General features: G+C 38.0%; 1 protein-coding gene across 1 annotated transcript in view; it reads right to left on the bottom strand.

Moving 5' to 3' along the window:
* SLX4IP (SLX4 interacting protein) overlaps positions 1 to 21,833 on the bottom strand; it is a gene marked incomplete at its 5' end in the record, with an annotated part of 36,328 nt that extends 14,495 nt beyond the window's left edge. The window contains 4 exons of the mRNA XM_008942255.1: positions 420 to 508; positions 3,367 to 3,441; positions 18,368 to 18,491; positions 21,738 to 21,833. Coding sequence (XP_008940503.1) covers positions 420 to 508; positions 3,367 to 3,441; positions 18,368 to 18,491; positions 21,738 to 21,833 — 384 coding nt within the window. The remainder of the gene's footprint in view (positions 1 to 419; positions 509 to 3,366; positions 3,442 to 18,367; positions 18,492 to 21,737) is intronic.
* Between the last annotated feature and the right edge of the window lie 1,712 nt (positions 21,834 to 23,545).

Here is a 23,545-nt window from a genome sequence, read left to right as displayed (position 1 = left end):
TAGCACTGATCCATTTGAGTTGTTTTGTAGAACAAGTGCTAAGAAAACATACAAGAAAACCACAGATATTAAAAGCAGCCCCACTGCAAGTTTGGAAAGTAAAATGTTACACAGACAAGATATAAAGGAAAAATTATCCTTAAATCAAGATGCTAAAACCATACCTAGCTTTCTAAATGCAAGGCCTTTTTCTCTGAGCTTTATATGGCTGAGAAAATGCTCAGCTACCAACAATTCCCATTTTTGTTTGCTTCAGACTCACTTCAGGATGTCCTTCTGAATATTTTGGCCCAACTGTCAATATGATTTTGTGTTTCCAAGATGACAACCACAACTGTGAATAACTACATCTATATATAAACATTCATCTTCCCACAATATCACAAACCAGACAATTTACACAATAGGTCTATACATACCAACACCCCACTTTCACATGTCCAAGCACTTGGATTAGATTCAAGTTTACTGACACAAACAATAAATCTGTCTGGAAATACACGTAGCTCTATAAAAAAAGAATTGGAAAAAAGATTGCAAAAATTATAACTATATTCAAACCCACACATGATGATAACATGATACTTTAGTAAACAAAACAGCTGAATAAATTTTAATCTTTAAATTGCTGCATGCACTCCACTAGCTTCTTAGACACTCTCTTCAACATCCCATCCCTCTTTTGCTTTGTTTTTTTAAACCATTCCAAAAAAATCAATAAATCAGTGTCAATTTATTTCCCAAGAGGATAGGCATGGCTGAAAATTAGTCCACCTGCACCCCAGAGAAAACCACCAGAGAGAACCAACAGACAAACCACTTAATGATGATTCCTTTTGTGCTGTTCTGGTGGTGAGTCTTTTCATCATAAAAGCTGTAAATTATGTTTGTAACACAGCACAGCACATTCAATCAGGACTTGGCATAAAAGCTCCACAGAAGGCTAAGTGTTTTTCAAACTGACTGCGGTGATTTTTGAAGTCATTAAACAAATTGATTACCAAATTACATGTTTTACTCAAGATCACATGGTTTGTTATGAACACAACAAAGTTTCTATTTACAAAGGATTAAAAATTGAACAGTTCTCAGATTAGAATAGACCAGACAAAGCTTTATTCAGTACCTAGCAATGCCATGAAAAGAGCATAGCCAGACATTTTCTTATTTAACATATCACATTATTTCTAAGATTACTATCTTCATATTTTCAGCTAATATTTTGTTGGTGGTTTTTAATTTGGTTTGATCTTATCAAAAGAGGATTACTACTTTTTAAAGTTTGTTATACTTCAAAACCAAGCCATAAGACCTATTTTCTGGGTTGAGAAAGAGAAGGCATGCAGAACAAGCCAGGAGGTTGACCTCAGCTGTTTTTTGTAGAGTATCTCCCCACAATGAATTGAGTATAGGCATGATGTGCACAATTTGCCAGTAAGCCAGACCATCCTTATGGGCCCCTCTACAAGGTTACTTCTTCACCAACAACCTATGTCCACTAGTGTCTGACAAAGCCCTCTGTGTGTGTGCCAGCAGTGACTTTCCCAGAGTCTTTACAAAGAAAGATGGGGAGGTTGGAACATCTTGCATTTGCCCCTGGTTGAAGAAGCACCCACAGAGACCTCAGATGCATCTGTATGGACACAACAGCTTGTTAAGCCACTGTAACTTGATAATGAATATGAGCCTTTCATAATCTTTTCAGCAATATCAACTCTGCTAGCAAAACTGTGTCCAAGGAAGTACTCATGCTGTGCCTTATGTCCAAACTGTTCTTTCTCTGCTTGTAGCCTCAAGATCTAAAAAAACACCCATAAAGGTCTAGAACAACGGTTTTCACACTGCAGGCAGTCCACAGACACCTTCCAACCAGGCTACAAAAGAAAAGCTGGACAACTGTTAAAAGGACTGAATTTGTTACGTGGGGTTCCAGTAACAGCCTCTTAGGTAAGTTTAATTTAGATATTTGAGTGAGCATCACCAATTAAAGTATGCAAGATCCTTTATTAGGCTCAATGTTTATTTTTTGTTTGTGAAATACTAAGTGTGTCTTACAGAAAGGAAACAGTGGTGTCAGTGTTTTTCATTTGTTGTTGGTTTGTTTGGTGGTGGGGGTTTTGGTGTATTTTTTTTTTTAGTTTGTGTTTTGTTTGGTTTGTTGTTGTTGTTTTTTTTGGTTTGTCTTTTTTTTTTTTTTTGATATGTGCTTATTTTGCTATTTATTGGGAGTGACAACCAAGAAATGAAGTTCCTTTCTTCTTAGGAGCTTTATGTGGAAGCAAAGTTTTCACTGGAGTTTCAGAGCTTCTCTTTTTGGCAGCACTTGTAGGGCAAATTCATTCCAGTTAGCCATTTCTATCATTATATTTTGTAACAATCTCCCTTGCTGGCTAACAAAGGGAAAGTATCTTTAGGCATTCAGTGATGCTTAAACGAAGCTCCAAGCTGATACACAGAAGCCAGTGCTGAGATACCAATGCAGACACTCCACTATTCTACTCTCACTATTCTTCCAGGAGCCTGGGAGAAACAGTTGGATGAAATATTTAAAATCAACTTTCCACCCTCTTCAGTCAACATGGACTTGGAGAACAACTCATTAGCATTTGAAGAGAGATTTAAAGAGATTTAAATACTAAAGAATGCCACAAACTCCTGTAAAAATAAGAAAATCTTTAAAAATATCCATTGAAGCTTTCAGTGTTTTAAGGGCACCCAATTGATCCATTTTGCTTTTTTCAAAATTAAAAGGTAAACACAAGGGGCAGTGATATTTATAACTCCTTTTTATTGCTTTTGGTGGGACAGGATTGATATCACTTTCTTGCAGAGCATCTCAGCTTGAGGAAACATGAAAAAAGATCTGGTCCAATGACATCATCTATGTAAAGATTTTATAGCACTGAGGTGAATGAAAGCCTTTTCTTGCATCCACTTGTACTGTACAGTTGATGTCACAAGACACTCGAGCAATAATGAAGTGATTCATCCTGCAACCTCTGGCTGATTCACCCTGCAGAGACTCAGTAAAATGCTGAGTCTCATCATACTTACAGAATTTGGTGTGGCTTAGCTGATTACCCTGGGGCAAGACATACACAAATTTAGAATTAAGGTTTTCTAAAAAAATTCATCTGATGTTAAGAAACAGTTGTGGGTTTTTTTTTTTTTTTGGGGGGGGGAACTTCCTCTGGGGGGGGGAAAAATAAAAAGGCAAAACCAAGTTCTCAAAGCCATTTTGATTAAGCAGACTGAAATCTGACAATGTATTAGTTATTGCTCCTCCTTCTCCTCCCAGAAATGAAAAATTCCAAGTAACACTATAAGAAGTGATTTCTTACCACGATGTTTACCTTTTTTTTTTACCACGATGTTGCCCTACAGCACAACGGAGATTAACCCATCTCTTCATAAAGTAGGCAGTAATGTGAAAGCTGTTGGCTGCAACATAAAACAAAGGGATAACAGTAAGTGTAAGGTTGTCTTGGGCATCCTGGTCTCAGTGTTGCACATCTGTGAAGATAGGACTGAGAGAAAGCTGCAGCAGTTAGCTCAAGAATACAAAAGAAAATGTTAAAGGGATATTTTTAAAAAGAAACTGCTCATGCTGAAGTCTTAAGTAATTAGTATCTGAAACAGGGGAAAAATCTAAAATTACTAACCACCAAGTTCTGGTATTCAACCAGATCAATTATTTGATCAGAGATGCCATCTGCTTAATAGCCTAATGTCATGGTCACTAGTCCAATAGGCTGGAGTCTATTCACAACCATGTTTTCATACATAGTCTACTATGAGAACACTACAGATGGCTGTTTACTTAGCTGCCTTCTAGAGAAAAGCAACATTAAAAGCTGATAGAAAAAAACACTGCTTATAAAACAAACAAACAAAAAAAAAACCACACACAAAAAAACCAAACCAAACCAAACCAAACAAGAAACAAACATGAAAGGTCTTAATTATCTGTGATTTCATTGAATTAAGCAAGAAATGCATATATTTAAACTCTTCAGTATCTACAAGCAGAGAGAGCTAGCCTGGCTGGCCCAGCAGATACCTGCAACATACACAGAGGTTTCTTCATCTCCTACTCCTGAGAACAACTGAAATCCTTGTGCACCAGCAGCATAAAAAAATGACAGAAAGGATTATATTACAGTGAAGAGACTATTAGACTACAGCTAAGGAAATCAGCTTTTACTTTTGTTCTACTTAAATTCCCAAATGACTCTGAGTAAATCAGTTAGGACTTGATTCACAAAAGGTATTTAGCAACCAAACTCCCACTGAAACTGAAATAAGTTAGCATCTGTGACTCCTCCTCCATTGTCTCACTGTACACCTCCCTAAAATAAATGTGCAGAAGAGGGGTAGAGGTACTTCTCCTAACCCTGACGGGTTTTGCAAGACTTAAATTATAGCTGCTTCCCAGACAGTCAGATACCCTAGGTGCAATTACCACAGAAAAGTCAGAAAATTAAGTGCTACTGCTCTTCTTCTAATCTAACCATTTAAAAAGGAGTAAGGAAAGCTTGTTTGTTCCAGTCTCAATCTCCACAGAATAAGTGCCAAGGCATGCCTTATTTCTAAGGGTAAGCCCCAAAATGCATGTGCTCTCCTGCACAGTCTACAGCTCTCCTACTTGGACAAGATCTCCTGGAGCTCACCGGCATGCGTGGCTCAGCGTCACCTCTCATTAACAACTACAGTTATTGATCACAATCAATCCCTTTGAAATTTATCAACCATCTTTTTTTCCTTCCCCTCAGGAAGACACCTAAAATTCGACTTCCCTCTAGAGATCAAGTCAAGATGTGACAAGTTGAACCATCCCTTTAAAATGATGAGCGCTAGAGAAAAATCTGGATGTGATCCACCAGCTTTATTAACTGTATATTTACGAGCACAATTAAAGAAAATTACTTTTAGCTATTTCCAGTTTGGCATTCACAATTCTTTAACGTTGCTAGCAGGGTTAGCCAAGTGAAAGCACTGGCTTTTTATATAAAAAAGTTACTAGTGTGATCAACAGCATCTTCCACTGTGACCTCCGTGACACTGAAAAAACAACATTCCTAAAAGTAAAACTTCACAAATCTTCAAACAGAGAGTAAATATTAAGAGTCTTTCCACCTCCATTTGTCTGGGATAGTCCAAACGTGGTGTTTGTTTTTTTTCTTTTTCCTTGAGAAGGACTTAAGATGAAAAAAGTGTGAATATTTTGCTTTTCAAAGGGAAAAACACGACACTTCATTCCTGAAATTCTTTTATGACTCAGTGACATGCATATCTGTTTTTCTTGCTATCCTGGTATTCTCTGAGAGGTTAAGTGTTTAATCATATTTGATCGACTAATGGCCTGAACAGTTTCAAATTCCTCCTAAAGGCTCCCAGTTCAGCTAGCTACTGTTCTCTGGAAGAGAACACCCACCTCAAATGTAACAAAATAAATAATTATGTAAGAGATCAAGACACCTCTGTGCTATTGTTGCAGTGTCAGCTCAAGTCCGAAAGTCTTATAAAGCTTCACTGGGAGTTGCACCTGAGCTAATAAGCTCAACTCAGAGACCAATGCTAGAAAATAATTTTTGTTTCAATGACTATTTACTACTTGACTTTGCTAAAAAAGCCTGAACAGTTGATTCATTGTTACTTATTGTTAACTAGGAGAGAATTGTAAGATGCATTACGTACGATACCTGTGCTTTGAAAGTATCACACAGCTACACTCATCAAATGTTTTGAAACCCTCTTGTATGTGACATCTGATCTAATCCACAGTCAGACTGAATTTGCAAAACTTCCCTAGATTTAAAGTTGCCAGAGTTACTGCAGAACTATAAAAACTGTGATATCCTCTTTCTGCTTCCTTCAAGAGAAATCATGAACCACTGCTTCATGAAATGAGAAACTGAAAAGCCCCACAAAACCTTATCCAACAACGTCATACAACTTGCATCTTTTTTGAGCTTTCTAGACAGTTACTCAGCATGAGTCTAAGTCTGTTCTCAATTCCAGATTTGTCCTAATTTGTAGTTTGTTGGCTGTTGGCTTTGGGCAAGCTGCAGATTGTGGTCCAGGGAAGATGGCTGGTGTATACTCAGCAAGGACCAAAAACTGATGTTCATATCTGAAGAAGGGACCAACTGATATGTACCAAATGATCTGTCAGTAACTCCTTTTAAGCACACCACAGAAGTTTTTATCTCAAGCTACATTCTCTTTATGCTACTGGCTGCAAAACACTGGAAGTTCACAGATGTTAGGCTCAGCAAATCCTGCTGGCCCAATCTTCCATTTCCTCTTCATCATGCAAGGTAGACAAAGCACCACTTGCAGACTACCAACACAGAAGCAGAAATAAAACTGTTATTAGTGATTTGGAGTTCTGTTTTCTTCCTTCAAAACTGTGTACCTATATCACTAAAAGCAGGTTCCACAAATGAACAAGAAAAAAAACCTCCAAACACAACACCAACAGAAGTCCCCAAATCCAACCAAATAAACAGATCCCGCAACCCCAAATGTGACTGAATACAAGTGGCTCTAAAAACCCACAGCTCAGTTTCAGCTGAAATAGGCACCAGTGAGAGCTGCCTTTTAAGGGGAAGGTTTATTTGCCCTGCCTGCTAGATTTCACAGTCCCACAGCACCGGGAGGAAGTCTCAGACACCAGCTCCTTGCTGTAAGACTATCCAGGGCAGCCGCAGCCGAGCTGCCCTGCGCCTCCCCACGGCTGCCAAGGAGAGGCTGTGGTGCAGCGTGGAGCACTGGGAAGCCCTCTCCCACTCTCCCCTCTCCCACGGCTAGGAGGGACCATTCATCTGGGAGCCTGGGAAAATGCCTCTGAGCTGCCGAGTTATCTGGAGCAGCCTGGCAGGTGTTCCCTCCCCAGCACAATCCTGCACCTGCACGGCTCTATCTGCACTCAGCCAAGACTCCTCCAAAGCCTCAGTACAGGCCCAAGGAGGCCAAATGCCCCCCGAGCATCTCCAGAGCTGACAGAACCTAGTTCTCATCACACACTATTTTTATACCATCTTTTAAAAAACCACCTATTTTTCCTCCCAGCACAGAGGTTTCACTTTTCTGACAGGTTGTTCTGGATTAGGACTGCCTCTGCGTTTGGAAAGAAACAACAAAGTGAATCCTTGTAGTATACAAATAATAAAAAATAAGAGGATGAATTTCTTAAGTTACAATGTCAAAGTAAATACAGAGGTGCATCAAGCTTTCTGAAACACTATGCTGGACATTTTTTTTTAAATCTGCATTTTTCTCATGCTAGATTAATTATTCCACACAGATTAAGCTATACTAGTAATAATGTTTACAGTATATAGAGCTTTTCATCTTCAAAGTGCTCTACAGACATATTATTACACTGCAGTCATATTTCTCCACTTAAAATTATCCACCAACAAATCCAAATTCCTGACAGTTCGTAAACAAAATGAAAAAGGAACATTTGAGTCTAAATTGTGCAGCTTTCCTTCCACAAAACAAATGTTCATGGAGTTATGGAGTTATAATGGTTATGGAGTTGGCTACGATTGCTCTGGCAGGGGGGTTGGACTTGATGATCTCCAGAGGTCCCTTCCAACTCCTAACATTCTGTGATTCTCATTTAGAGATTCAAAGCCAATCACTTTGGAAATTCAGGACAGACCAGGGACAGCAGATACAAGCAGCTGTCAAGACTTGATCCTTTTCTGTTGTTCAGAATGGGTACAGCTTTTCTGTATCACCTCAGACACAACCCCCTCCAAAACCCACCATAAATCAACTTCATAGGTGCTGACAACATTCAGCCTCACCTAATGCAAATTTTGATACACCAAACAGTGGGTTTCAGAACAATTTAAACAGCTCAGGATGGCATCCCTCCTTTCCATCCACTCTGCCTGTTGTAATTTTGGAGTTGTTTTTAAAATTTTCATTATTTCAAGTGAATTATTTCATCATCAAAAGCAGCTACACAGGAAAATGCATACTGACCAACATAAAGCCCACCAACTGTACGAAAGGATGAGATGTGCTGAGCAGATTCCTCTCTGCTATCAGAACATGGCACACTGTCTAAAAGCTTCAGAATGTGAGCCATTAACAGTGAAATTAGACCGAGCCATTTTATTAAATCCAAAAGAGACAAGATTTGATTTCATCCTTTTGTTCACCTCAGACTCAACGACCATATTATTAATTGCATGTGATGGGTTTTAACAGATGAACTGAAAGCTGTTTATGAAACCTCACTGTTTTGAACATATAAACTGTATTCCAGGGGAAGCCACGTGCTGGATTTCTTTAACCACTGGAATGAGCCTGACAACAGAGAGAAAGGCTGAGGAAGACATCTGTTGCTACCAGCCAAAAGGCAGAGGGAATTGGAAAACAAACCCTGTGGTAAATGCTGTCTGACGAGTCAGCAGCAGAGGAGAATTTAAATTCTCTTCCAAGGGGCTGTATCACTATGAAGGTGCAGGTTAAAAACTGATGCCACATTTGCACCCCAAGCTGAGCATCTCCCCCAAACTGGCCAGGCACAGAGATATCCAAACGCAGCAACATCACTTGCACTCCTGAACTCATCATGGTGATAAAAGCAAGGTAGATTCTAGCTAAAATGAAACACAGATACTGTGATGGTGACAGGTCTGACTTCCAGGGCACTAGGGAATGCATATGGTCACCTTTGAAGCTCCATGGTTTTTCCTTTGAGGATCCATGAGCTTCATGAATTTTTTTTTTTTATTCTGTGAAATACTCTTCTAGCACAAAAACTCAATCAAAATGTCAAAAGGAGCCTTTCAGAACTTAACAGACATGACTGGTTCCCCGTATTGTTCATTGGAACAACATCATCGTGGGTGCAAATACTATGATGCTGAAAGATTTTCAAATAAAGTCAGTCAAACCCTTCACAGGTCTCCAGGCTCTATTTTTTTTTTCCTCCAGCAATAGGAAATAACTTCTGCAAAACTTTATCCCTGAGAGGAAAGGGTTTTTTAACCCTACAGCTCCCACAGCTGACAAGCCTTTCATTTTCTACCAAGAACAAGGTTTCTAGACAAGGGTCAATAAAAACTGTCAGGAATACATTGCATCACATGGCTACAAAACACATGGGTTTGGTGAGAAACTCCACCAGTCTGCCACTGGGGACATGATGGGAGACAATGAGAGGGAAAGAAACCTAAGGAGCACGTTATTTTCAGCAGAACTTTAAAAAGATGGCTTAAATGTAACAAGATAGTTTCTTCAAAGGTGATCCTGATACATGGCTGCAATAATTGTTCAGTCCAGTCGAGCTAAGAGGTAGATGCTAATGGTCATAACTTCTCCTTTCTTCTACCCTATCATCTAGAGGAAACTTCAAAAGAAAGTGAGTTCTAGAAGACATGTGCAGACTTGAACCAGCAAGTGCTTCACACTGTTCTCTGAACAAAGCAAGCTGTGCCAAAGGTTCAGGGGCTTTTGTCTTTCCACACAACAGACTCTTTTCAGGTTTGTAACAACTCATAACATAAGGAAATTCTGGAGCATAGGAAAGAGGTGGAAAGTCACCACAATGGAGTCTTCTGTATTTTCTCTTTTAAATGCTGACAAATAGACCATAATTAAGTCAGCTGCTGAAAGGCTCCATTTCCAACTAAGTCTCAATCTCTTTCTGCTGTCATGCAAAGAGGAAACCACCAAAAAGACCAAGCAGAACCCATGATGGTAATCATCTGATCAGTGCCACTCAGCTCTAGCAGTGAAGCAGGTACTGCCCCTGCAGCAAAGAGCTGGAGGCTGAATGCAGAATGCTTTGTAACAAATTGCTCATTTTACTTATGAAGCTCACTACCTTGCAGTTTCTGCATCAGTGTAAGGGGCAAGTACAAGAAGAAGTACCCAGAAGATGCTCTTTCTCAATATTAAATAGAAAATGGAAGGTCTTTCACAGAAAAGACCAAAGCTCATGAAACTGCCTTGTGCCATGGGAAAACAGAAGAGGACAGGCACTGTTCATACCCTATGACCCACATAGCCCAAAACGAAGTATCTTCATTAAAAGAATAAGAATACTCTGTAAACAAATACAAGACTGTCACCTTCTGCCCTAAATCAACCTCTTCATTTAAACAACTTTGTTTTACACAGATTTGTATAGTGAATATTTTACAGGTAGATGGTTTCTCTCTGAATAAATGTAATTTGCTCTCCATTAGAATATCTCTTTGAAGTTGATGGAATACATCAAGTTCTGTTACCATGCCTACAATGCATATTGAAGATTGCACTGGACTTTTGCCCCCCTCCTCTTTTCAAGTAAAATTCTTCATTATTTGCTGCACATGTAAATTTTTTATTTACTTCTGTATATTTTTAATCAGTTAGAGGCCCAGGCCCTGCAAAGCTTTGTAGTGCAGTTCATTTATGGGCTGTCACTTGTGCCTTTGTACAGAAACTGTATAATAAACATAAAATATCTAAGTACCTTCAGTGTTGAATCAATGGCACAAAACTGCTCTCACCAAACTATTTATGCAAAGAAAGCATGCATAACTTCTTTCAGGAACTGGCCTTCATCTATCTGGACAGATGTCTGTGAAGACTTACAAAAAAATTCCAAATATAAATAAAACTGTTTGTAATTTAAAAAGCTGTATTTTCTCTCTACCTTTGTCATATGATAATGAAGCAAGAACAAAGAGTATTATTGTGTAATATGGTAACACAAAGTTTAAAAGAAATTCCTATTCATATTTAACCATAAAATTACACCCACAATTATAATTCCAGTTATAATGAAAATAGAAATACTTCAAATGTTCAACACATACCTATAATGATTTTTTTTTTTAAACATAATGACAATTTTTGTTTGTCTTGGACTGCTGGTGATAGTTGAGGACTTTTGTATAGAGAGTTCCAGGGAATGCAAGGGTTAAAGATGTGTAAAACAGATTTTCTCACAGTTTAAAGAGAGCAAAACAACACATTTAGGAAACCAGACAGCTAAAAGGTCAAAACGTTACACTTCCAGGTCAAACTTCTGGTTGCAATTAAGTAAATTCCTCTAAACATTTCTAGGGAAATCATATTTTTTTTAGGTTTTATTTCAAATCCCTATTCTTTCTGGCTTATATTGTAAGCAAAACAATATTGGTCTCTTTAGAAACGTTTAATAAAGAGGACTTTTTATAAAAGGAACCTGACATTTCATGTCAAAATATAAACGAAATCCTTATTTTTTTCCACCTCATTTGAGGTTATAAAAGAGCAAAAGAAGCTGTCAAACCTAGCTTTTTTTTTTTTTTTAAATAGAAGCAAGTCTTTCTTTTCCCCTTAGAAATTATATTTCTTTTTTCATCCACTTTCATTATCTGTATTTTCATAGTAGGGCTTGGTTTGGGTTTTCTGGTTGTTTTTTGTCATTTTTTTGTCTTTTTTAACTAAATCAAGCTATTCCCCCCTCCGATGCAGTTATACAAAACCCCCTCAAACCTAAGACACTGACAATGGTCCTGAGGTAAACACTGAGGAGGCTGCTAAATGTATCAGTCATCTCACAACTCCTACCACTGCCCGACGAGACTACTTAGGTCTAAAATAATACAATCTCTGCCCCTGTACCACACAGAGATTTTCAGAGTTTCTCTCCAAAATCCCAAACACAGGGGATTTGTAACACATGAAAGGTAAATCTGGCAATGCATCTCAACAAGCTACGTATGTCAATCCTGTGCTGAAAAAAATTAAATCCTAAAGGCACATTCACATACTGCATGAAAAATTTAGTCAAATGCAAAGGATGTGACCAGATTCAGGCATTATTTGTAACTGTTTTACTTCAGCAGAGTGCAGATATTATAACTGCCCTCACTGCTTTATCTGTAGCATATTCCAGGCAGCAGAATCTTCGAGCTATCCCACACACATATTTGCAAAGGTCAGACAGCCAAGGAAAGGCAGGTCTGTCAGACTGACCAAGTCATTTCTGCTCTGGTATTTTAGACATTCCAACACAAGGAATTTGAGCATGAAATGCAAACCACAGAATCTATAAAATGCTTCTAGTAGAAATCCTATTTGTCATGTTCACAAAGGATGGGAGAAGATAACTTAAAGTTATTCTTCAGAAAATATCAGCTGAAACAGTAAAGACTCAAAAAAACCCCAAAACCCATCTGCTACCTATTCCAGCTGTGCCTAGTGCTTCAAGGGGTACAGACACTGATATCCTATCCTCTGTATTCCTGCCTCCAAGTGATCTTCAAGAGGAACAGATGTTACAAAGAAGAATTAGGCAGTCAAACATGAAATGTGCTTAGGGACAGGTTTCCAGTATCACTCTGTGTGGATTCCAAAAATGCTGAATTCCTACTGGGGACAAAGAGACGTTAAGAGCCCTTCCAAAAGGTAGCTCTATGTTCCCTGGCCTAGATGAGAGTCACTTTGATATTCTCATGTGAATATGAAATGAGGAATTAAAGGTGGGGTTCTTCTTGCCTAACTTGCAACATCTCCATCAAACTAGTATCTGAAACTTCATTTTTAACTGATAGAGATTAATTGCCTACAGACTTCTAGCCAGTTTTGACAGACTTAAACAGAATACATAATACCACTTTGGAAATACACATGATTAATGGATAGTAACTTTTTGGCTAACTGTATAATGAAGACTCCAAAGAAGCTTCAAATTTGCATAAATCTTCATGTCTTTGCATAAACTAAAGTACCAACAGCAAAATTCCTATGAAGAAGTACTTGGATGCTCTAGAAAGACCTTTATCACTCAAACAGGTGTGGTAAGACAGTAGCTGTCAATGTTTGTGCATGCAACCACACTTTTTTCCACACACACATAAGTAATGTTTATAACTTTTCTCCTTTTCATAAAATGAAAAAAAATCACGTGGAAACAAAAGACAAACAAAAAGATGGAAAGAATATGGAAGCAAGAAAAAGAAACATAATGAATTAAGGCAGATAGTAGCTAAAGGGTAAAGGTCAAGGTTGTTTTCAAAACCAACACCAAATTCTTTCCTTTCACAGAAAAACAAATTAAACACTCCTGTTGTTTTAAACAAATTATATTTCCTTTTAATACAATACTAACTATATTAAACATTTTATTAAAGGGTATCTTTAACAGAAATACACTATTTAATTTCCTATCTGAGATCATGAACTTCACACAGGAGCTGCAACGAGGGAAGAAGTAAAACAAGGAGAACACGTGGTGCTGCAGCTGCAAACGTCCCACCTAAGTCAGGGACAGCAACTGCTGAGGTCTCTGCAAGCACCAGTGCAATAATGGGAAGACAAGGGTAGGTCCTTCAGCCTAGGAAGTGCAGAAGTCTCTCTGACAGTCTGAAACACTCCAACTCTGACATACTGCTGAGTTTAGAGTGTGGGCTTTTTCCAGAAAAGGCCAATGGCAAGAAAGGCCATACTGGGTAAGATCCAAGGCCATGTACCTAAAAGCCTGGCACTTAGAAGCTGCTGTATATGGCTCCAAGGGGAGACTGAACACCAGAGCAAAGCACACATGGTTATTTCCCCACCACTTTCCCACACTCTGAGTGCTCTCAACTCCAGCCTTCACTGAGCTAAAGGAGATCTGTGAACCCTGTACCCTCCCTGGATTACCCTTCGATGTTCCTGTGGACTCAGTGTGAACTTACCACAGTCACTATCCTTTGGCAAAGAGTTCCACAGTTCTGCTGCCTACCATGGCACTTCCTATACCTTCAGTTGATGCCCTCTAGTTCTCAGACAAAATGCCTAAACAGTGCATAAATCTGAGGGGTTTTATTCTTGTCAAATACTCTCTACCCAGAGTAAAGAACAAGAAAAAAAATATTCAGATATATCAACTTGATCTTCTAGAATAAAAAATGTTTTGGTGAAAGAAAGATGCTTTTATTCCCTGTTAGCTGGCTGCAAAAAGATGGAGAAAAATAGTAATTTAAAGCAGAAAATCTTTAGAAAATAGAAATCTAAACAGGAAATATTAAGTATGAGATACTAATCAAAACATTTTTCATTAGTTATTGCATAAGTTACTGCACAGTTCAGGGAACTATGAGGCTCTGTTGTCACAGACAGATGAACGTAAGCTTAAAGTTCACAAATATCTGCAGGACTTGGCCACAAATTAGTCCATTGTAAAGAATGGAATGAAATATAATTCTTTTGAGAGAGACATTACAATGTGCAACTGCAAACATCAAAGTTCATTTAAGAAGACTTCTGATCTCCTCAGTCCCCTGTGGTAGCTTATCTACCACAGCTTATTTTCCCTCCAGTTGCACCCATCAAATTTCTGTGGGGTTGCTCTTTAAGCATGATAGGCAAAATATCTCTAGTTAAAACCACACAAAAGACCTTTTCACAGCAGAAGAGTAAGAGTTAACAGCTGGGAAGGTTTTACAGGTACAGGATTGTAACATGGAACGTACCTTACAACAACTTACACAATTCACTTTCTACAGTAGAAGTGAACACTCCTAAAGCAAACCTGGGCAGTCTGAAAAGGTTGTTTTCCCTAACACATCATCATGTTCAAATTAAAATGCAAGGCCAAAACATGTTGTTGGGAATATTTACCATTGTGATTATTGTTTTGGGGATTTTTTTGTGTTATTTTTTGTTCTTTGTTTATTTTCATGCTTACAAGAGCCAAAGAAATGGTTTCATAACCAATAGAAATACATTTTCTTATGAAATCATGATCACAATAAGCCTCATTTCCTTATAAAACTAGGTTAAAAATATTTTTTTAAATATACACAATCTCAGAGGAAGCAGACAAAATCAAGCTGGGAGCTCACTGTACCATGTGACAGCATGGTCTCTAATGATTTTCACTGTAGAATAGATTGTACAATAAAAAGATCTGAAAGCAGAGCAAAAAAAAAAATCCACTCTCAAGCCTAGAAAATCAACATGGATGCTAAGGAAGGAATGAGAAAAGATCTGAAAATTACTTGTAGAAAAAACAGTTAACTTTTCCTCCTTCAAGATAGGGAAGAAGGTCAAGACACCTTCTTCCTTCCTTCCATTTCTACTGTGGACATTTCTATCAGCCATATTTTGTTTCTACAACCTCCTTTTTGTTTCCTCTGTGCCCATGTGAACTTACCCTTCTGCCTTAATTTTCCAGTCCTACTTTTGTCATTCTCTTCAATTTATTATCTCCACTCAGTCCTCTTTATAGCCTCTTGTTATTTAATTCTCATTGCTCTTAATCAAAACCAGGCACCTTCTGTGAAAAATGAAAAAACAGGCTCTGCTTTTAGTTGAAGCCTACAGTAGAGGAGCCTTATGACACACTAATACCCTTGACATCACCACCAAAACCCAGTATGTTGTACTGAGCACCAAGTGGTGCAAACTGTAAATGTATGGTGCAAATGTATGGAAGCATAAATTCTAACCGAAAAGATTACACATTTGTACACTGAAATAGTGTTTTGGTTCTTTTAAAATGAGAAAAATTCACTAATACATGGGGTTTGTTACTGGATGGCCTATATTCATCGAACTTCAAATAATGCAAATGAACCATACCTGATTGTTTCCCTCCTTGCATGATTTTGGCCACGTAGATTGCAGGCAGGTGAAATAAAAATCTTTTACAATCTCCCCCATTTTAATATTCTCTTAAAAAAAATAAACCAAAATCAAACAGGTTTGAATATTAATGAAACACAGGAAATCAGGAGTTTATACCAAAGCCTATGTCCAAAGACTAAATTAAAGCTTACTTTGGCAAATTGTTCATACTGGCCATTTGGGAGGGGTGGGGAAATTGTTCAGACAGAAGGAAGAATAGGAAGAACTTGCTTGTCTTGGCTACTTTCTCTCATTTTTCCATTCTTTCTTTCTTTCTTTCTTCTCCTGTGTGTAACACCCACAGATTTCCTAATGAGATGGTATGCGACCCACCACACACTGCTGTGTGGGTGTAACTTAAATCAAAAAGAAATGTAAATTAACAAGTGATATGCATGGATATTTATATTATCTGCCACAAATCTGAAAGGTGGTATTAAATAACATTAAAGATAGTATGTCATTAATACTAAAAATAAATTGTGATAGGTGAAAATTCTTTCATCAAAACAGTTATGGTAGCCAGCTTAACAACCTTCTTCTCTGCTCAACAGATCTAGAGAGCAGGAGGAGATATGCTCACCCAAGTAGGGTAGCTTTGGCTTCTGCTTTTGCATAAAATCCTAATACAACATGCTTTGATGTTAGAGGTAATCTAAGATATTACTAATACTGGTCTAATAATTTTGATTCTAATGAATCTTGAATACATCCTGCAACGTGGAGAGCTAATTAATTAAAACTGACCTGAAAAGATGCAAGTTCAAATAAGGGTGGGATGCTGACCCAGGATTCATGAAGTAGTAAATAACCAGCTAATACACATCTGAATGTTCCTTCCACAGATACACTCTTCCTTAACAGTAGTGGGGTTTTTCCAGCAGTGGAACTCTAGACACAGACTTGCATAAGTTTGAGCAAGAGAAGCCACATTCAGTTTGAAGAGCTCAAAGCCTTTTAATAACCTCCAAATGCAACAAGAGCTTAAGCATTTCACCAGCAGCACCTGCACTATGTGTATGTAGTTAGCCACATACCAACCTCATGCATTTCTTTGTATACTACAAAACAGTGTCCCAGCCAAACACTGCCCAGCTATCTTGCACTTCATCTGTTTGTGAGAAAACACAAAACCATATCCCTGTGCCCTGCAAACAGAGCCTCTGATCCTAGAAAGGAAGGCAAAACACAAGACGTTTCTGAGTCATGTCTGAGTTCTGATAAGTTCTAAAGACTATGAACCTTGTGGCTCACCTAAAAGGGACAGTCCCACAGAGGCAGGTCCCAGTTGCTGCAGTGAACACTCACTTATTCTGTTCTTTCCTTCACAGGTAAGAACAGACTTGAACATAATTTGAATAAATTTGATTCTTGGACGTGAACAAAGTGCTTCTTTCTTACAAATTGCAGCCCTGAGCAAAGCAGGCTGAGAGAAGAGAGGGGAAAAGAGATGGATTTGCAAATGAAGTTCAACACAAACTATCGTTACCACAGACTAATTTCTTCTTTTATTTCTTCAGTGTTAATTAATGACAGTGAGATTAACTGCAGAAAACTGATGGAACAGTAATTCTACCTCATCCAAAGTAAATATCCTTTCATCTACAAGTATCATAGATACTACTGATGACCTCCTCAAATGCCTATCCTTAAATTTTTTATTTTCAGGAAATAAGGGGAAGAGTCAAGCAGAAGATAAGTTCACAACCCTGACACAACATATCAGTATTTTTATTGAAAAGTTCACGACAAAATAAAATATAAGACACTACAATCTCAAGTAAACCCTCAAACTAGCGTTGCATGTGTCTGCATATATAAAAACAACCATTATGCCTGGTAACTTTATCTTACAAAATCATTGTTTTTGAAAACCTATGTTTTCAAACATAGGTTTTATTTATTTCATATTTATTTTGAAAATAAATCAGAAAAACTATCACTTCGTAAAAGAAAACACAGAAAAACCTCAATAAATCTCAGAAATTCTGATCCCATCCTCTGCAATGTGTTTTACTGTAAAAAAATTCTATTTGTTCAGTCAAAAGCAGAGAAGTACTGGGATCTGAAACTTCATGTGTTTTATAAACATTACCAGGATTTTAAAAGGGACAAAATGTAGCTACAACTTTAAAAGGAAAAAAAAAAAAAAAGAATTTCAAATCTTTTAGTGTCCTGAAGCACTTTTCACTTATGTGGTCTTGTGTTCTTGTGGGTGGAAAAAACCCTCCCATCATGCCCTAACAATCTGGCTCCCAGACATGCCTAAAATTTTGCAATAATAAGCCAGCACTCCAGTATTTAACCTGTGTTTTCTTTATTAAAAATACTCATTAATACTGATAATAGCATTAAAGCTGCAATCATCAACTACAATTCCATAGGAACATAACTTTTCAATACCTGAAAATAATTTGAAAGGCAAAGAATTTATCTTTTTTGTACACACAAAAAGTTCCGGTGCTCTCACTAGTGTTCACTTCTGCACAGAATGATAGGCTTCTCATCTTAATAGTGCAAGCTTTATGAGAATTTTTTAACAACACAGAACATTAAAACCCCTTTATTCTTTTCAATAGCCCATCTGAAGTCATTTCACACCCAAACACCAGCTATTTCAGGATTTAGTTTTTCAGTATTTTCAGCTTACTGGATTTGCCAATGGCAAGCTTCTCCTGGAAAATTAAACCCAGAAGTTTCCACTATACTTTATCTTACTTTACCTCCCAGTAAGTTAAATAATTTCATTTACCTGTAAGAAACATAGGACCAGATGATGCATGTTCCACTGATCTCCAGTGACCACGCTGTTTAGGTTTTTCCAAGTAGTGTTTGACCCTTGAAGCAACAACTTCTTCTAGCAGGCTGCAGACTTCCTGGAAGAGTAACCATTGGCCTTTTTATGTACACGCATGTCCACAGACACAGCAGAAATCAATACAAAAATCACTGCCTTCCACAAAAAAAAAGGACAAAAATTACCTACAGTTAAGTACTGAGATATTACCTAGTACATAATTTAGGAAATTAATGGGAACAAGGAAGAAGGGAATCAAACCTTTTGCCATAAAACAAGAGAGAAAGTACGTTATGAAATTCTCACCTGGGAGATGAAGTACATTATATTACCATACTTAGCATTTTTGAACAACAAATTAGTTTCATTTGTATACAAAGCAGGAAATAAACACATGCTAAAGATGTATCACAACATTAGGTATTTAGGCAAAATATTAGTAAAAACCCTCCCAGGAACTGTCAATCCACTGTTTCTTGGCAAGAGTCCTTATAAACTACAACAGATATTTTGGTTCAATTTAGTGTAATTTTTGGGGGGAAGACTGAGAGGTAATCAGGTCACAGCAACCTAACTTCCCTAGTTCATTTTGATCTTTCTGCTCCTAAGCATAACCATTCATATCTTTCATACTTCCTTCTGCAAAGCACAAAAACCACATTCAACTCAGGAAGAACAAGCCCTGCAGCCAGAATAACCACAGAAAAAATACTTGGAGTAAAAGCAAAAAATTAATTTCTTCAATACCAGAGGTAAGCTTTCAGATTAATACACACACACACTTGAGACTTTTCCCTCAATATTCTCATTTTCCGTTGTGCCTAACTATGTGCTCACAGAAATGACACTTTGTGGCACATAAAAATATCATTTTACCTTCTTACGGTGTTTGGACAAGAGACAGAATTATATTAGTACTATCTAAACTAAAATATCTTGGCTTGAAATGTACTTTTGATTAATTTAGAAAGTATGCAGGGCAACAATTTTTTAACATATTGCTGTAAATGAAAGCAGTGCACATGCGTTCCTCGACCACAAACAGCATTTTCTCCTTACAGTAAGAAACACATTTTCCTTTCTGCTTGAAGAGCACAATTATAAAATACTGTATTTACTTACTCTTCTGTTTAACTCATTAAAGTGATCTCCTTACACATTCCTTCACAGGACTGTGCATTCAGGTTAGAATGAAAATGTCTAGAAAGCAGAGGAAACATGGTGTGCATTTGGTTCCTTCTGCAACAGTAAAGATTAGCATGACCTTCCTTAATTTACATGGAAAACAGTTTAGTTGTTATGCTAATGTAAATATTATTTAAATGGTTTTCCACAAAGAACTATAGAGAACCATAGTTAAGAAAACATAAACAAGGGCAGGCTTCTTCAAGAGCATTTTATTTATGTACTTTCCACTGCTAAGAAGAACTTTTACCTGAGACTTTCTGCGTGCATATGGCGAGATCGTGGCAATGGCATGAATAGAAATCAGTTTAATAAATGTTTCTCAAAGTACAAAGATAAAACATTGTCTTTGTTATTCCATGGAAAAGGAGATGGGGCAGAGAGGGCAGAGAAATTTGAAGGGCACTAAGAGAGAAAAGCTCCCAAAAGCTTGCCAAGTGAGGTCATCACAATGCCAGCCAGACAAGGTGCACTGCCCTTCCTTACACCAGCCTCCTGCTCACGGGCACTCGTTTCGTTCCCACTGCTCCAGGTGACCCAGGCTCTGAGCAGGAGCTGGCAGCTGAAGGGCAGCTCTGCTCCCTCCTCCTGCCTGCGTCCACATCTCCAAGCCCTGTTTGTAACAAACAGCAGCCACTGACTTTCATCCAGGGTAAGCAGAGGATCAGCAGACACAGTGTTTGTGTTACAAGAGGTCTAAAAGACATCTCCTTTTCCCACGGATAAGCAAAGAGGGCTGCACCACTGTCACCTTTGTCCAGAGTCTGGAAACAGTAAAAACGTAGAAAACTGCTTGCAATGGATATGTAAAATCTCCCATTTAAAAAAGCAATCTATGTAGGCATAATTTGCCTGCAATACCTTACGGACCTTTTTCTTCCTGCTTTAACAAAGATTCTGCGTAGGACTTTCAGGAAGCAAGATGTAAAGTTATTGGAATCACACATCTCAGTTGTCAAAAATATGCAACCTTTGTACTTCACTCAAAATGTGCGGTCACAGAAATGTAATGAATGCTGCCCTGTCATGCCTCTTTATTAAATCAATCATGATCTAATTTCCTGAAATTCATATCTTTTGTTTTGGCAGTCTTACAAAATACTTTTTGAAAACACTTAGAAGTCAGATAACCGGGGCAGTAAAACTGGTTATAAATAGAAGCGGTAATGAGCATTCATTTAGTCAGAAAAAAGAAGTCTAGAAGATTTCCCCTAGTTTCTTCTTTCTCTGCTTAAAGCATAAATCGGTGAACCACATGCTGTTAAATATCCCGCAGTCGCTCCCTCAGGATATTAATTTATTCTTTCTTTTAATTTTATTTAAAACTCTTACTTTGAGGCGTAGAGGGATGCTCTGTAGTGACAAGTTAATGATGCCATTATTAGGAAAGCTATCTGCTGCAAATGACCGTAAGGGAGACGGGCGGGAAAGTCCACAGGCATTTGAGACACGTCCTGCGCTCGTCTGCAATGGGGAACTCTGCAAGTTCCCACACAGGCTGACAGAGGGGAAAACTCCCACCAGTAACTCATCACAAGGTTGTAGCAGCAACCACACAGAATCTGATGAAAGTTACATTCGTAATTTTGCTGGTCACTGATGGACTGATTTCCCAAAACTTCACCTGTGGTCAGGATGTACAAATGATACACTTAAAAATAAAGACTCTGTGTTTCTTTCCATAAGATGCAACAGTTCTGCTATAGTTTGCATTCTCATTATGTTTTCTATACACTCTAAGTGCAACACCACTCACGCTTCTTGGAACAAGAAAAAAACAATCAATAAAAAGATGTTTCACCAACAAGCTCTGCAAAAATGATACCTGTCACAGTCGGGTTTATGTCACTCAGGATAGCTTACAAACATTCATGAGAAATATACTTTTAAAATTAAAAGTCAGAAGAATCAAAACATCATGCACATATACACACAGTTTAAAAATTAAAAGGCAAACTCAAAGTGGTCATTAGTGACCCTAAAAGCACATATGGTTGACTTAGAGGTCCCACAGCAGCCCTTGACATTAGGTGTAACTAACAATATTCTCAGAGCACTGAAAAATTCCAAACGGTTCAAGGCAATCCAACTTTTTCCCTGCAGCCACATGCTTTTGAAGTAGAAATGATATTTGTTATACCTCTTTCTCATGATCTGAAAACCAGCTGGTGTCTTTACTGGAGCCTTCAGGCAAAATATGAACATCCACCAAAACAGCAAAGTTCCCACACTGAAAAAGAAAAAAAAAAAAAAAAAGAAAGAAAAAAAGAGTTCAACTGGAGCTGCTAGGAAGCACATGTTGACCAGACAATGAGGTAAGCCATCAGGTAAGCATCTGCATCTGATTCCAAGATAGAGCAGGCAGAACATAAAACTGTGGAAGATTATGATGCATGGAATTATAGATTTAACATTGTTTGTGTACTTAATGAGGAACAAGAGCAACAGATCTGTCTTGAACAGCTCACTGAAAAGTTTTAACAACTACAACCCCAAGTACATGGAATTTTCTTCTATCTATGTGCCACTTCTCAATCTGATTTCAAGCAAATTTTTATGTGTGGAGAATTACCTATTCCTTCACCAAACTCCCATCATTCTATTTTCTGAGAATTTAGTACCTTATTATTTATCTAGTTTACATTCTATTAAGTCCTTAAAAATTTAGCCTCTGAGAAGTCTTTTCCTCTATACAATTCTCTTCCTCTCTCCAAACTACCTAATGTAAAGAACAGTAAGTCTGAAGAACTTGTGGTATGACCTAATATCCACTGCCATCTCTCATTTAGCCAGTGGTGTACTTTGAATGGTTAAATGACAACAAGGGTAACCTATGAATAAACACCCTATATAGTTGTTAGGGTGATACAGGCTACATCCCAAGACATCAACTATTTCTGAAACATCTTGATAGGCTTTAATTAAGGGCAGTGTAACATACGAGGTTTAATTATTCTTTCCTCAGTACATCAATCATTGCAATGAGCTTCTAATACAAGGAAGAGTGAACAGCACAAACACATCGTAGTGGGCTGAGCACTAACTCCCCCCTAGCAAGAGAATAGTGGCACAGATCATGGCGCACTACAAGCAAATGCTTTCCTGTTCTTCTACTGTAACACACCAAACCTCACTCGGACACCCTTTAACCAAACAACTTGCCAGGTAAAAGCCAATTTCCTCATCCAGGTTTGGCTGCCTGTGCTGCACTTGTGATGCAATGAACTTGCTCTGAGAAGACTGGACATGTGTGGTCATGGCAATCGCACGCCCGGAATGTCTGACGGAACAGAAACAACATCCTGATTCCAGACAAATTTCAAGTGTGTGTGTGCATTAGGCTGGTCTCCTGTCAAGTTGATGTTGCAGCACATGCTTCCCGTCCTAGCTCCCTCTTCTCTCCATGTTTGCTCTTCACTGCCAAACATCTGCAAACCCCACGCCAGAATTCCAACTGCTGACAGAATTAGTTCTAGAAATACTGTCGTATACATTTTTACACTATAGTTATACATCCCCTCTGGTCTGAGAGGTGTGTCTAAATCTGAGGCTTATGGTATACCAGAAGTACAGTCTTCAAGAGTGCCCTTCTCTGTACAGTTAGGACAAAGAACAACAAGATTTAGCATTGATGTTATTAATCATTACAGGGTATTTGGTAAATCAGAAATCTCTGGGTTTACAAAACACTTAGATCTGTAAATTATCCATTAATAGAGGTATTTAAATGATGATTTAAATATCAGTAAAATAATTGATGTCCAGTATTGTATTGTAACTGGAATGCAGAACTTTGGCAAATGAGACAGGCATTGTGAAACCATTTTGAGAAACTTCTAAGTTACTTATAGGTATCAGTCACTGAAAGAGCAGAATGCTTTGATCTATTTTATCAAAAGGCTTCTCTTTCCTCCAGAGAACCAAGAATTACCAGATGGCTGCAACAGC

The sequence above is a fragment of the Merops nubicus genome, unplaced genomic scaffold (genome assembly GCF_000691845.1).
Source record: "Merops nubicus isolate BGI_N331 unplaced genomic scaffold, ASM69184v1 scaffold15416, whole genome shotgun sequence".
NCBI lineage: Eukaryota > Metazoa > Chordata > Aves > Coraciiformes > Meropidae > Merops > Merops nubicus.
This window is presented reverse-complemented; position numbering and strand designations above follow the sequence as displayed.